General features: G+C 43.9%; 1 protein-coding gene across 11 annotated transcripts in view; it reads left to right on the forward strand.

Moving 5' to 3' along the window:
• The window catches only part of KATNIP (katanin interacting protein), a 128,147-nt gene that overhangs the window by 873 nt on the left and 113,695 nt on the right, over positions 1–13,579 (forward strand). For 4 of the 11 annotated variants that reach the window (XR_012896094.1, XM_075899173.1, XM_075899176.1 and 1 more), the window contains exon 2: positions 4,259–4,335. Coding sequence is in view for 4 of the 11 variants with exons in the window: in XM_075899173.1 (XP_075755288.1) it covers positions 4,274–4,335 (62 nt within the window). In the remaining 7 variants the exon portion in view is untranslated. Of the gene's footprint in view, positions 1–546; positions 734–4,258; positions 4,336–7,518; positions 7,611–8,276; positions 8,831–11,335; positions 11,509–13,579 lie in introns of all 11 variants that reach the window. The other 7 variants (XM_075899181.1, XM_075899182.1, XM_075899178.1 and 4 more) reach the window with 7 other exon arrangements.

The following is a 13,579-nucleotide window of genomic DNA, read 5'->3' on the forward strand; positions in this document are numbered from 1 at the left end:
GTGGTGCCTGTCCTCACTAAGAGCCCTCCAGTGACTAAAAAGGAGCAACATGGGGTGCTGAGAGACAGGGGTTTTAGCTCTGTGTAGCTCTGTGCTGGGCTTCTCACCTTCCTGTTCCCTGCTGACAGTGGAGGGGAGGCTTCCTGTAATTTATCAGTGCCAGTGGGGAAATCAGCATCCAGCCTCTGGTTGGCTGTCATGCTCCCAGCAGGAAACTAAGAGCCCAAAGGGACAGCTGGATTCTGAGCTGGATGCCTTGATGCAGCCAGATTCCCTGCCGGGAGTTGCAAACTGGTATACTGAAGGATAGCAGGGCTGTCAGCAGAGAGCCAGGATGCCAGGCGACCAAGGGATCCCAGTGGGGTGTCCAGGCAGCAGCCTAAGCCAGAATCAATTAAACTTGACTGGAGACTGGACAGCAGCCCAGCAGGGGAACCAGGTTTTCTTGTCAATTTCATGGCTTTAAGCCATGAAATTGACAGGACAATCAAGAGTCCTTGTAAGTAACACAGTGTTAGAATTAACATTGTATCTCTCTAACCACAGTGAGTGACATAAGCCCTACCCCTTTCATGGAGTTGGAGTTATGATGGTTGGTGTAGTAGGGCATATACATCAGTAGGAACCAGGCTGTAGTGTGTACACTGACATAGTTGTCTTATGTCAATCTGTGTACTGTCAACCAGGACTAAGGTGTCTTTTCTGGAAGGCTGACTGTTTAACTAATGAACTGGTAGGTTCATATTCAGAGATACCATGCAGGCTAATAAAGTCAAGAATACATTGTTTATTTTTCAAAGGAAACTACATAAAAACCTTATTGCAATGTGTAAATTAAGCTTCTCTGTGTGCAAGACAGTACTCTACATAGCCAAGTGGTTTAGATGCTTGTAGAGGCTGAAGAAAGTAAACTTTTTACTTCATTGACATGTATTGGAGATGCATCAGGAGTATCATCTTAGACTGTAACTGTTGAAAAATGTAAAAAACAATGAATAGTCTAGTAGCACCTTAATGACTAACAAAACATGTAGATGGTATCATGGGCTTTCGTGGGCATAATCCATGATATCATCTACATGTTTTGTTAGTCTTCAAGGTGCTGTTAGACTATTCATTGTTTTTTAAGTTTTGTAGTTACGGACTAACTCAGCTACCTCTCTGAAGCTTTTGTAACTATTGAGAAAGGCTTGGTCATGTGAAATCTGTTTTTGTAATTTGTACTCAAATGTCAGCCTGAACTCTAGCTTCTGAGATATTGTATCCTTCATATTACACATCTCTTCGGGCCTGCTTGGAGAGAAACACATTGTATTGCATCATTTTAAAGGGAAATACTAGTTCCTTCTAACAACCTATCCTTAGAGACATGGGCAGCATGTAAGATGAAGTTTATCTTAAGGTAATGAATTGGAAGCTGGTTTAAGTGTCCCAGTTTATTTTCTAAGGAATTTAAGAAGAGAAACAAAGTGGTGTTATAGGTAGGAGGGTTGCTACTGCTTCCATTCCCCTTCCCAGTTGTGATGCTACAACCATTTTTTGTTTTCACTTTTCTTTGGGAAAAATGAAGCAAATCTTTTAATTCTGAACAGTAATAATTAGCTGCTGTACCACAAATGGTTGCTGAAATGTTAGCATTTATAAACTTTTCTCTATTGATTTGTTTTATTCTTCTGCTGCTACTATATGTTCCCTAGTTGAAGAATACTTTGAATAAACTCTTTATTCTTCCCCATTCCAAAGTAATTGTTTTTACTGTTTAAAAATAAAACAAATACTTTAAGTAAAAGAGATAGTAAAGTAACTCAGTATCAAAGGGGTAGCCGTGTTAGTCTGAATCTGCATAAACAATCAGAAGCATAAGCTTTTGTGGGCAAAGACCCACTTCGTCAGATGCCCACGAAAGCTTATTCTTCAATAAATCTGTTAGTCTATAAGGTGCCACAGAACTTCTTATTGTTAAAGTAACTCAGTAGGAATACGTTAATAACAATATGACACAGTAGGGGTGTGTCTAGACTACAGGGTTTTTTTGAAAAAAGTGGCCTTTCTTTGAAAAAAACTTCCCGTGTCTAGACTGCTGCCACATTCTTTCAAAAGTAAATTGAAAGAATGCAGCAGTTTTTTCGACTGTGGAAAAACTCATTTTACGAATAACGCCTTTTTTTGAAAGTGCTCTTTCGAAAAAAGGCACTATGTAATGCAATCTGTCCTTTTTCGAAAGAGATCATCCAGACTGCCTGGGTGCTGTCTTTCAAAAAAGCCACTTGCTTTTTCGAAAGTACTGGTTGTAGTCTAGACGCTCTTTTTCGAAAGAGACTTGCAGTCTAGACATAGCCTCTGGTATGAATTTGATGGCCACTGATGCGCTGGCTCCTCATATGCATGAGGTCAGCAGCTTGTAAAAATATGTTTGTGTATTTTCAGTAGAGAATGGAAAGACTCAGATTGGCTTCAGTGGGAGTTGAATCAGCCCTGATTAGTTGCTACGTAATATGGCTCCATTGGAAACTATATAATACAAATCAGACTACAAATCCTGGTACTGTTTTGTCAGTTGAGATATATACTACTGTTTTTCATGTTTTAGGATTGTAAAAATATTTCTGGTGCATCCTTTTTCATTTACTATAAATTCAGTGTATTCAGTTCAATGTTTTGGAAAAACTTCTATGTTAAAGCAGTAATAAAACAATGCATTCTTGCAATATATGCCAATAATGTGAGTTATTTTAAGTCAATACATTGTACAATAACAAGTATGAATTATTTAATTTGTACTTTGCAAGGTGAGAAATCTCACAGTAGGCAGAGGAAGAAAAGACGTATTAGTTAACAGCTTGTATATATTGCCTTTTATTATTCCCCTTTTTCTGAAAGTTGTTTACTTGTTGGTCATTAGATTGTACATGTCTTGGAGCCGGGATGTTTCTTCTTAAGGTTTGGAAGGCATTTAGCACATTGTGGACGATACCCCAAATAAATAATTATTTAAGCTATGTCTACGCTAAAGCTTATGTCAGCATAATTTGTGTCATGTAGGAGGCAATCATTCTGCTGAGCAATGTAGTTTTACAGCAACATAAGTGTTAGTCTGGACAGTGGCTTCTGCTGACATAGCTACTGCTGCTTGCAGGGGCTGGAGCAGTTAAACTGATGGGAGATCTCTCTCTCTCTCTCTCTCTCTCTCTCATCAGGTTAGACTACTATATACGAGATGTTACAGCTGTACAGCCAGGCACCTACTCTATCTCTTCAGGAGGCAGTGCAGCATTGTTTTCTTTGTTTCCTCTATTGAGGGTTCTCGAACATTAAAATATAGCCCTCTTCTTTACTGCTGAGGCCAGGAGATTAATCTCTAATCTTTGTACAGGCAGTCCCCGGGTTACGTACAAGATAGGGACTGTAGGTTTGTTCTTAAGTTGAATTTGTATGTAAGTCGGAACTGGTGTCCAGATTCAGCCACTGTTGAAACTGACCAGCAGCGGCTGAATCGGACACTCCTGGGGCAGAGCAGCTGGGGTGCTGCTGGGTTGGTCCCGCAGTGCCGCTCCTTGGCACGACTGGACCAACCCGGCAGCACCCCAGCTGCTCTGCCCCAGGTGTTCCCAAGTCAGCCGCTGCTGAAACTGACCAGCGGCTGACTACAGGAAGCCTGAGGCAGAGCTGCTCTGTCCCGGGCTTCCTGGAATCAGCCGCTGATCAGTTTCAACAGCGGCTGACTTGGGGATGCCTGGGGCAGAGCAGCTGGGGTGCTGCTGGGTTGGTCCAGTAGCGCTGCACCTCGGCACTGTGGGACCAACCCGGCAGCCCCCCAGCTGCTCTACCCCAGGCGTCGGCGAGAAAAGCCTGGTCTGCTGGGGGGGGGGAAGGGCGCACTAGATGTGCCCCCCTCCCCAGCAGACCAGGGAGATGCAGAGCGGCTTTTCTCGCCATGGAGGATGCGGGAGGCGGGACCGCGGCGCATCTCAGCGGTCCCGCCGCCCGCGTCCTCCGCGGCAAGAAAAGCCGCTCCACGTCTCCCTGGTCTGCTGGGGAGGAGGGGGGCGCTAGCTCCGCATCTCCCTGGTCTGCTGGGGGGAAGCGCCCCCCGCGCCGCCGGAGGAGGTGACAGTGGGGGAGGCACCCCACACTAGCGGGGTCCCCCCTGCCCCGGTTCGTAACTAGGGGTCTGACGTAAGTCGGATAGACGTAACCCGGGGACTGCCTGTATCCTGAACTCTTTCCTCACTTCACCATTCCAATTATTTTGTTTCAGAGTTACACTAAGGACATGGTGACTGACTTTGATGAGAAGCATGATGAGTATATAATACTACTTCAACAAAGAAACCGGTAAGATGCATGGTCACCAGCACTTTTCATATTATGGAAACTGGGCAAATACTTGTATTGATTAACAGAGTATAAAAATGGACAGTGGTACAGAGGCAGGGAGGGTGAGAGGATATCAAACCCTGAGCTCTAGCCCAAGTAGGAACATCTATACTGTTATTTTTCACTCCTGTAATGCAAACCAGAGTCAGTTGACTCAGGCTCTAAGACTTTTAGGTTCTTTATAATGTAGACATGCAGAGTATAAACTTTATTGAAAAAATACAATAAGAACATAAGAACGGCCGTATTGGGTCAGACCAAAGGTCCATCTAGCCCAGTATCCTGTCTGCCAACAGTGGCTAGCACCAGGTGCCCAAGAGAGGGTGGACCGAAGACAATGATCAAGCGATTTGTCTCCTGCCATCCCTCTCCAGCCTCTGACAAACAGAGGCCAAGGACACCATTTTATCCCCTGGCTAATAGCCTTTTATGGACCTAACCTCCATGAAATTATCTAGCTTCTCTTTAAACTCTGTTATAGTCCTAGCCTTCACAGCCTCCTCTGGCAAGGAGTTCCACAGGTTGACTACACACTGTGTGAAGAAGAACTTTCTTTTATTAGTTTTAAACCTGCTCCCCATTAATTTCATTTGATGTCCTCTAGTTCTTCTATTTAGGAAACTAATAAATAACTTTTCTTTATCTTAAATAAATAAATAACTAAACCCATGTAGATTCTGCTTGTGCAGCCATTATTTTTTGTATTTCTCTTGTTTAATACCACTAGTGATATAAACATGGAAATACAGTTGTTTCATTCTCCACCCAACTTTCTTTTTGTGACATCATGTTCTTCTTCACAGCAGCTTATTGTGTTGTCACAAACAACCTTGACAGTGAGCAGCATCTGGTAAATTCTTATGGGCTAAAGAACTTGTTTCCAGGCAGGCAGGCAAGCATGAGTTGGGGTCTTCAATCCCATAGTGATCTGGAATTGCAAGGGATGTGGTAGAGCTGGACAGCCTCTTTACCCGAAGCTTGAACAGAATAAATGTGTTGTTTACCCTGTGACATAACACAAGACTGAAATTGTTAAGCAGCAGGATTAAAAGAAATATCAGGAAGTGTTTGTTAATGTAGAGTTAAGCAGCAGTTGGTGTGTATTAGCTTACTTTCCTGAAGAAAGTAGAAATAAGAGAGAAAATGCATTCTAGGTGCTCCTGGGATTGCAAGAGCCAAGATATTAGACCGGGTTAAGCAGCCCTGCCATGACTTGGGCTTTGTTTAAAAAAGACTTTGGGACAAAGAGCAAGATGTTGGCTATTCTTATAAGGCAAGAAAGGGAATAATAGACAACTTTAAAAAGAGTATGCTATGGCCTTCTCTTTTGGGGTTACAAGGAGTATTATTGGCGGAGGAGTGAGTGATGTTGTCTTGTTACGTGGTTTTCCTTTTCTACATGGCGATTCACGTTCACCCCTTTTTCAAGACTATGATAAATTTTGTATAAAGTATGCCTTTGAGATATCAATTGAAAACTCATAATTTGCTGATTGTATTGTCCTGGTAAAATATGTGTGGCACTGTTGCCTGTAAAGTTATAAAATTATACTGCATAAAATTACTGATAATTGTTTTAAGTTTAGAAAACCAGCCACAAAACAGTTTCTCAGGGCTTGTTTTTACTTACGCTAAGATCAACACTATGGACATCGATCTCCTAGGGCAGGCATGTCCAAAGTCCGGCCCGCGGGCCAATTGCGGCCCGCGGTCGGATTTAATACGGCCCCCACTTCTCCCGGCTCCCCGGTGCTCTTTTCAACTGGCGCGCGCAGCGCCGCTTCGGGCCGCGCTGCCACCGCCGCCGCAGTCCTAGACCCTGCCCTGTAGGGCACGTCTGCAGCCCCGCTCCCCCGCTTGGCTGTGGGTTCGCCCTGCCCCCGGGCCGCCGTGAGGCCAGCGTGCCCTGCGCTCTCCGACCCCGCGGGTCCTCCGCTTTGGGGCTGAGAGTGCGGGGACAGCCCCCCGCTTCCTCCGCCTCTCCTGGCTCCCTGGTGCTCCTCTGAACTGGCGCGCACAGCGCGCCGCTTCCGTCCGCGCCGCCGCCGTCCATGGCGGCCGCTGCGGTCCTAAAGCCTGCCATGTAGGGCACGTCCGCAACCCCGCTCCCCCGCTTGGCTGCGGGTTCGCCCTGCTCCCGTGCCGCCATGTGGCCAGCGTGCCCTGCGCTCTCCTGTGCTGCAGTCCAGATCTCAGTTTCACCCTTCACATTAGTGTAGGCAAGTTTTTTTTTCAATTGAGATGAATACATTGTAAAATCTCAGTTAATGTCAGTTGGTCTAAATCAGTTATAAATATATTTGGACACAGCATGTATAGTTGGTGTTATGTTCCTGTTCATATTTTTTTAACTTAAAAGTTGATAATATGTAATGTACTTTACAATGTTCCTGACATATATTTCAGCTTCCTGGATTTTTTTTTCATCTGGCCTTCAGATATGAAAGGCAGAGTGATTTAACACCTGTTTAGATTTGTCATCCATGTGACGAAATGAAAAGTATGCCGTTTGCAATAAACTTTGCATAAAATAGTTAATTTGCATTTAATTTTAATGGTTCAAAGAAAGTCAGGCAAAATGGTCGGCCCTCACGCATGTTCACTTTTTCAAATCTGGCCCTCTTTGAAAAAAGTTTGGACACCCCTGTTAGGTATGATTTAGTGGGTCTAGTAAGGAGCCACTAAACTGACTGCTGATGGCATCCCTATTGACCCTGTACTCCATGGGGTCACAAAAAGTAAGAGAAGTAAGAGTTTCTCCCATCGACCTCTTGCAGCTGGGACACCGCGAAAATTCAGCTTAAGGTATGTTGACTCCTGCTACACTATTCTTGCAAGTGGAGTTGTGTATCTTAGGTCGACTTTCTCGTGTAGAGTAGACCTGGCCTCAGAGACAAAAGGTGGGCTGATGCCTCAGAAAGGTGTCAACAAGATCAAATGGACTATCTCCTAGTTAAGTGGCCATTCTTAGGCAGGAAAGAGGATGTGAGTGAGAAATTTACCTGTTGGCAAAGAAACAGTCTTCACAGACTTTCTTGATTCAGAACTCCAGATGGAGACGATTTTCAAAGAAGCGGCAAAGTATAAGAATGGGGAACATACACCCCATATTATTCCTCCCTTTCTCTCTACCAATGGTAGCCACAACATTTGAAGAACAAAGAAACAGCTTTGGACTGAGGAAGGGATCTTATCTGAAAGGAATTCAGCCAATAAGTTTGCTGAAGCATGTGGTGAGAGAGACTTTTGCTTTGAATTCACTTAGCTTGTTAAATTAGGTATTAGTTGTGCTTTATTTTCATTTTCTTGTAACCGGTTCTGACTTATGCCTCATTACTTGTAATCACCTAGAATCTATCTATCTTTCTTTAGTTAATAAAATCAGTGTGCTTGGATTGAAGTCTTTGGGAAACTCCATTTGAAATAACAGGATTTGGGCTTTTAATTTGTTGTTAATAGAATGATGAACTTTATATAAACTTGTGTCTTCCAAGAGAGGGCTGAGCAGTACAAGATACACAATTCTGGTGGAAAGAACAGGACAGGGAATTTGCTAGAGTTGCTCTGCAGTGTATTTCAAGAGCGGCTGGCTGTAGCGCTCTTGTAATATAATTGGGAATAAATTTCACGATGGAGGCTATGGAAGAGTAAACCAGGAGTGGTCACTCTCATAGCAAAGCAGTGCAAAAGACACCCAGGTTGGAGAACTGAGGGGATACAGCTGTCCAACAAGCCAGCTTGTACCCTGGGTAATGGAACAGTGGAGCAGGGTATATGCACAGCTTGTTATTGTAGTAACTTTGCACTTTAAGCATTGGTATAATGATTTTAAGTGAGTCTCAAATGTGGTGACTAGAGGTTAAAAAGGTTACAGTTGTTTTCTGTTTGCTTATTTTGAGTGATGGAAATAGCAACAGTAAGGCATGAAATGAACATTGAAACAACTGCAAAGTTAGAGATGGCCAGATTGGAAGCAGACGAAAAAAAGAGAGAGAATGCCAGCACCAGAAGTGTTTAATAGAAAGGAGACTGAAAGAAGCAGCTGTTGCACTAGCAGTGAAGGGGAAACAAACAGATGCTGCAAGTGAAGCTGAAGGAGCCACCCACAGAAGAATCAAGGAATTGAAACAACAAGAAGCTGAGAAGGAGAGAAAATACAATCTGGAGTGGACAGAAAACATGGGAAGATCCCAGAGTTGTTAACATCTCTCTCCAGTTGAGAAATCCACAACTGTGACAAGTTATGTCCTGCGTAGGAGACATACTGCACTGAGGAGTACTTCACCAAACTTATGTGCATTTCATAAGATTCCTGAGGACAAGAAAGTACTCATACTGGTTGCAAAATTGTTAAAGCTTTGAATGTATTTAATGAAATGCCAGTGCAGGAAACTTTGATATATTCTAAACTAGCAGAAATAACTGGCGCTGCCCAGGGAAAGTATAGTAAAAGGTGTGATGATTGAACTATGTCAATGACATTAGCATAGCATATTTTATTGAAATAATTTTCTGTTATATATTACTTTAAGAAATTAACATAGCTAATGATGTGCTTGCAAAATGCATTTATATGAACTCATTTCTTGATAACAAAAGGTGTGGTGAATGAACTACGTAAATATTAACATAACATATTTTATTGGAAATACTTTTTCTGTTATTGTAGGGAAAGGGTCTTGTAGTTGCATTTTCGATGACACGCTTAACAAAAGAGTCCAGCAAATGCCTATGATCAGGTGCTACTAAAAGCGAATTAGTGGCCCAGTTGGGGCTCTGGGGGCCCAATTTGGGCTCTGGGGGAACCAATTTTGAGAAATAACCAATCCAGTTATTTAAGTTAGGAAATCAGTAGTATCCATGCAAAATTTAGTGTTTCTAGCTCTTACCGTTGCGAAGATCTTTCGGGACAAACAAATAAACACTTTTGGAAATATTTATAATAGTTAAGGAAATTGTTTTACAAAGGTTTCAAATCACTCATGAAAATGTATAGGATGGCAAATTTAAAAATCTTAAAAGCAGTGCTAGCATAATGAATATACGTTTGATAAGCTGTGTGACCTAATAAGAAAATAGGTAAAGAGAAAAGGGATTAAAAATTAGGACTAATTGCTTGATCTCATTGCTCAAGAATATTTCTTGAGTATATACACTGACAATGTAAAAAAATTGCCATGGGCTAAACCTGTAGCAGAGATGGCTTTGCTGGCTGATGCCTTTGAGCAAGTGCAGATGTCCAACAGGCGTAACACACATACACAGGGGAGCAAACCCAGTGTAAAGAGGGATTCTGTTTCACTTCTGGGAAAAAGGAGGATGGTTCAGAGCCCAAGCACTTCCCCTTTCTCCCATAATCATTCTTTTCCTGGTTTCAGAGGGATAGTCCAGTTAGTCTGTGACTGGAAAAACTTAAAAAACAACAAATAGTCTTGCAGCACCTTAGAGACCAACAAAACATGTAGATGGTATCATGAGCTTTCGTGGGCACAACCCACTTCTTCATGCCAGAAGTAATGTAATGAAGAAGTGGGTTGTGCCCACAAAAGCTCATAATACCATCTTGCCTGAGAACCAGCTGAAAGAGCTTGCGCATCTCTGGCTCCCAGGCAACACGCTAGGCAGGAGCTGCAAACCCTTTTAACTGCTTCTATTTAAAGAGGTCAGGCAAGTCCTTTAAATAGAAACAGTTAAAAAGGCTTGCAGCTCTGGCACCGCCTGGGAGCTGGAAAGGCGCGGGCCCTTTCAACTGCTTCTATTTACAGGTCTTGCACCTTCCCTGCGTTGCCGGGCAGCCATGCGGAAGGTGCGAGCCCTTTAAATAGGAACATGGCTCTAGCTCCCGGGCAACATGCTAGGGGGCAGGCATGGAATAGCCACGAGGGCCAGATCAAATCCCAAGGTGGGCCGGATGTGGCCCACTGAGTGACTTTTGCCCACCCCTGTCCTAAGAATGAAGGAAACTGAGCCCCATTCTGTCCATGTTAATGCAGCTGTCATTAGCACAGTTGCCCCAGAGGCACCTACAATTTGTTTACCTGATGAGTTTTGAGGGGGCTGACCCTAGAGAGCTAGATATGGAATTTGTTAAGGTTGTCAAGATCAATAACAGAGAATGCATAGGGTGAGAGACCTCAGTGCAGGTTCCTCTGGTTAAACAGAGTGGGATCCAAGACACTAACATGTTCTTGGACGAATGGCAGAGCTGGTGACAGTGGGAGGATATAGGATTTCTCTGCCTTTAGCTAAAGTGCATAGACAGCAGGAAGGTTTAGAAAGTGATTTGACTGGAGGGGTGGTGGACAGTATTCCCACTGAAATGCTTGTGGAGAATGATTTTTCTCATGTGGTGAAGGCTATTTAATGTGGTAATTCACAGTAAATGGGAATATTGTGCTGTAGGGAAGGGAGTGGCAAGGTTGCAGAAACTCCTGAAGGCACCGTGAAGGCCTCTGACTCCTCTGCTGTCTCCAGGTGCGGGAGGGGCAGAGGCTAACTCCTGCACAACAGTGAAAAGCAGCACAATGGGGAGCTAATGTTAGCACATGACTGTCGATTTGCTGGTCACTTGAAGGCACAGAGTCTGTGACAGGCTGAAGTAAAAATTCTACTTGGCAGGAATACGGAATGATGTCAGGAATTATTGCAGGTCCTGTGAATTATGTCAAAAAAGGAAAAGACCTGCAGGACCTCAGAAAGCTCCCCCATGCCCCTTGCCTGTAATACAGGAGGCATGCCTAAAGGTAGCAGTGGACATGGGTTCTATGCCACATATTATCCACAAAGGAAATAAACGTATCGTTGTGGTGAAACAACTAAAAACTGTCCCTTATTGCCTAGAAACCAACAATTTGGTGGAAAGATCCAGTTGTATCCTGAAATACATGCTGGGAATGTATGCAGACAAAATGGTCCAAAATTGGAATGAATTGTTACCATTTTTGTTGTTTGCTTACAGAGAGGTACCCCAAGAATCAGCAGGATACTTCCCATTTCATCTCCTATATGGAAGGAAAGTGAGGGGACCCTTAGATCTCATCAGAGACTCCTGGGAAGGGAACACTGAGGTGAAGGAGGAGCCAGTGACTGAATATGCACAGAGGTTCAGAAAAGAGTTAAAAGACATTATGGGTATTGTTCAAACTAACCTCAAAGACACTTAAGCCAAGCAAAACATACTTGTACGCACTCTTTTGTAGTAGGAGACTTGGTGTTAGTGTTAAGCCCTGTGAAAAGGTACAAAATGCAAACTTCTGTGAAGGATCCTTTGAGATGATAGAAGATGTAAATAAAGATCTATACCATGTTAAAAAGCCTCTGGGTAATTCTGTCCCACAACTAGTTCATGTAAACAGACTTAAAGCCTGTCACAGCAGGGAAGCCAGGGTAAATATGATCTATTCTGTAGAAAGGGAATCTGGGGCACAGCACCTAATTGATTTAAAGGCTGAATGCCAAAATAACGCAATCCTGGAAAGCATTGATAATCCCCAGGGAGTTAATACAAGTTGAATGGGCATAGGTGTTGCAAAGTGCAGGCTCCAGAAGGGGGTTCAGAGCTGGGGAAGGGGTGTGGACTCTGGGAGGGAGTTTGGATGCAGAAGAAGGCCCTGGCCGGGTTGATTTAGATGGGATTGGTCCTGCCTAGAGCGGGGGGCTGGACTTGACGACCTTCTGAGGTCTCTTCCAGTTCTATGATTCTATGATAAGGGGATGGTTGGATGAAATAACATGATCTTGGTAACTAATTGACCATTCATTATCAGTTGTAAATAGGTCAATGGAGGGATGATAGGAGTTGCTATAGGGAACTTTCTGGGTGTCTGGCTGGTGAGTCTTGCCCACATGCTCAGGGTTTAGCTGATCGCCATATTTGGGGTCAGGAAGGAATTTTCCTCCAGGGTAGATTGGCAGAGGCCCTGGAGGTTTTTCGCCTTCCTCTGTAGCATTGGGCACAGATCACAGCTGAAGGACTCTCTGCATGTTGGGGCCTTCAAAGTATTTGAAGGCTTCCACATCTGAGACATAGGTGAGAGGATTATTCTAAGAGGGGTGGGCGAGATTCTGTGGCCTGCACTGTGCAGGGGGTCAGACTAGATGATCATAATGGTCCCTTCTGACCTTAAAGTCTATGAGTCTATGAACTCAGAGCAGGGCTTGGATGTAGGAGGGAGATCGATCATCGTTGATCTGACTATGCAGAACTTAAGGCTCAAGCCAAGTCACTTGCCTAGGGTTGCCAGGTATCCGGTATTTACCCGGACAGTCCGGTATTTTCAGCTCCTGTCCAGTAAAAAAATCAGAGAATACCAGACACCTGAAATGTCCAGTATTTTCTAAATTTTTCCCCAGCCAGGAGGCTACTGGCTGAGCTCTCAGGTTACTTGGGTAGGAGAGTCCAGACTCTCCCAGTTGAAGCCCCTTACCCAGCCAGTTGTCTTTGGCAATGATGCTGTTCTCTGTATCTGCTTTTCTGATTCCGTTCTTATCAGCTATAGCTCCTCTCCACCTCACTCCAAACTCACTTCCCTCCTCCCCAGAAGGGAAGGCTTTTTAAAAGGCCCCCGTGGCTACTTGAAGTCAAATCACCGAGCCCTTAATTGATTTATAACAGACCCATTCCAGCGGCTTCCATTCTGCCCTTAATAGCCGCAGGTTAGCTGCTCCTGGCTGCCCTGAATTAACAACATTCCCCCCCTTCCTCCCTCCATGTGTCTCTCTCTTGTGCCTGCTCCATGATAAGAAGCTCTGGCAACTGTGCTTGGGTGTGGTTGAGCTGCTTGCCTACAGATAGGAACTACTCTTCTCCTTCCCCAGCTCAGTGTGGGGTTTGTAACCCTATTATAGGCCCAGATCTTGCAGTTCAAGCAACTTCAGTAGGGAACAAAATTATGGCAAGGTTGTAGGTGTGCACACACACTGGGGTGGGCAGGAGGAGTTCAAAAATCAGAAGACAACAGAACACATGATTGTTTCTAAAAATATCTCATTTGGGAAATGATGATTTTGGGGGCAGGGGAGGTCTGTCTCATATCTGAGCTCTCAGAGGCGCAATACTATGTAATATGCACTACCAGTGGAGCACTGTCAAATTAGTTTTATTGCATATGAAAGTAAATGCACATGCAACGTATGTTTTACTTAACTCTCAACTTTGCTGAATCCAAACTAAGGACGTTAAGAAGTGAGTAATTGGCTAATC

The sequence above is a fragment of the Pelodiscus sinensis genome, chromosome 16, assembly GCF_049634645.1.
Source record: "Pelodiscus sinensis isolate JC-2024 chromosome 16, ASM4963464v1, whole genome shotgun sequence".
NCBI classification, from domain to species: domain Eukaryota; kingdom Metazoa; phylum Chordata; order Testudines; family Trionychidae; genus Pelodiscus; species Pelodiscus sinensis.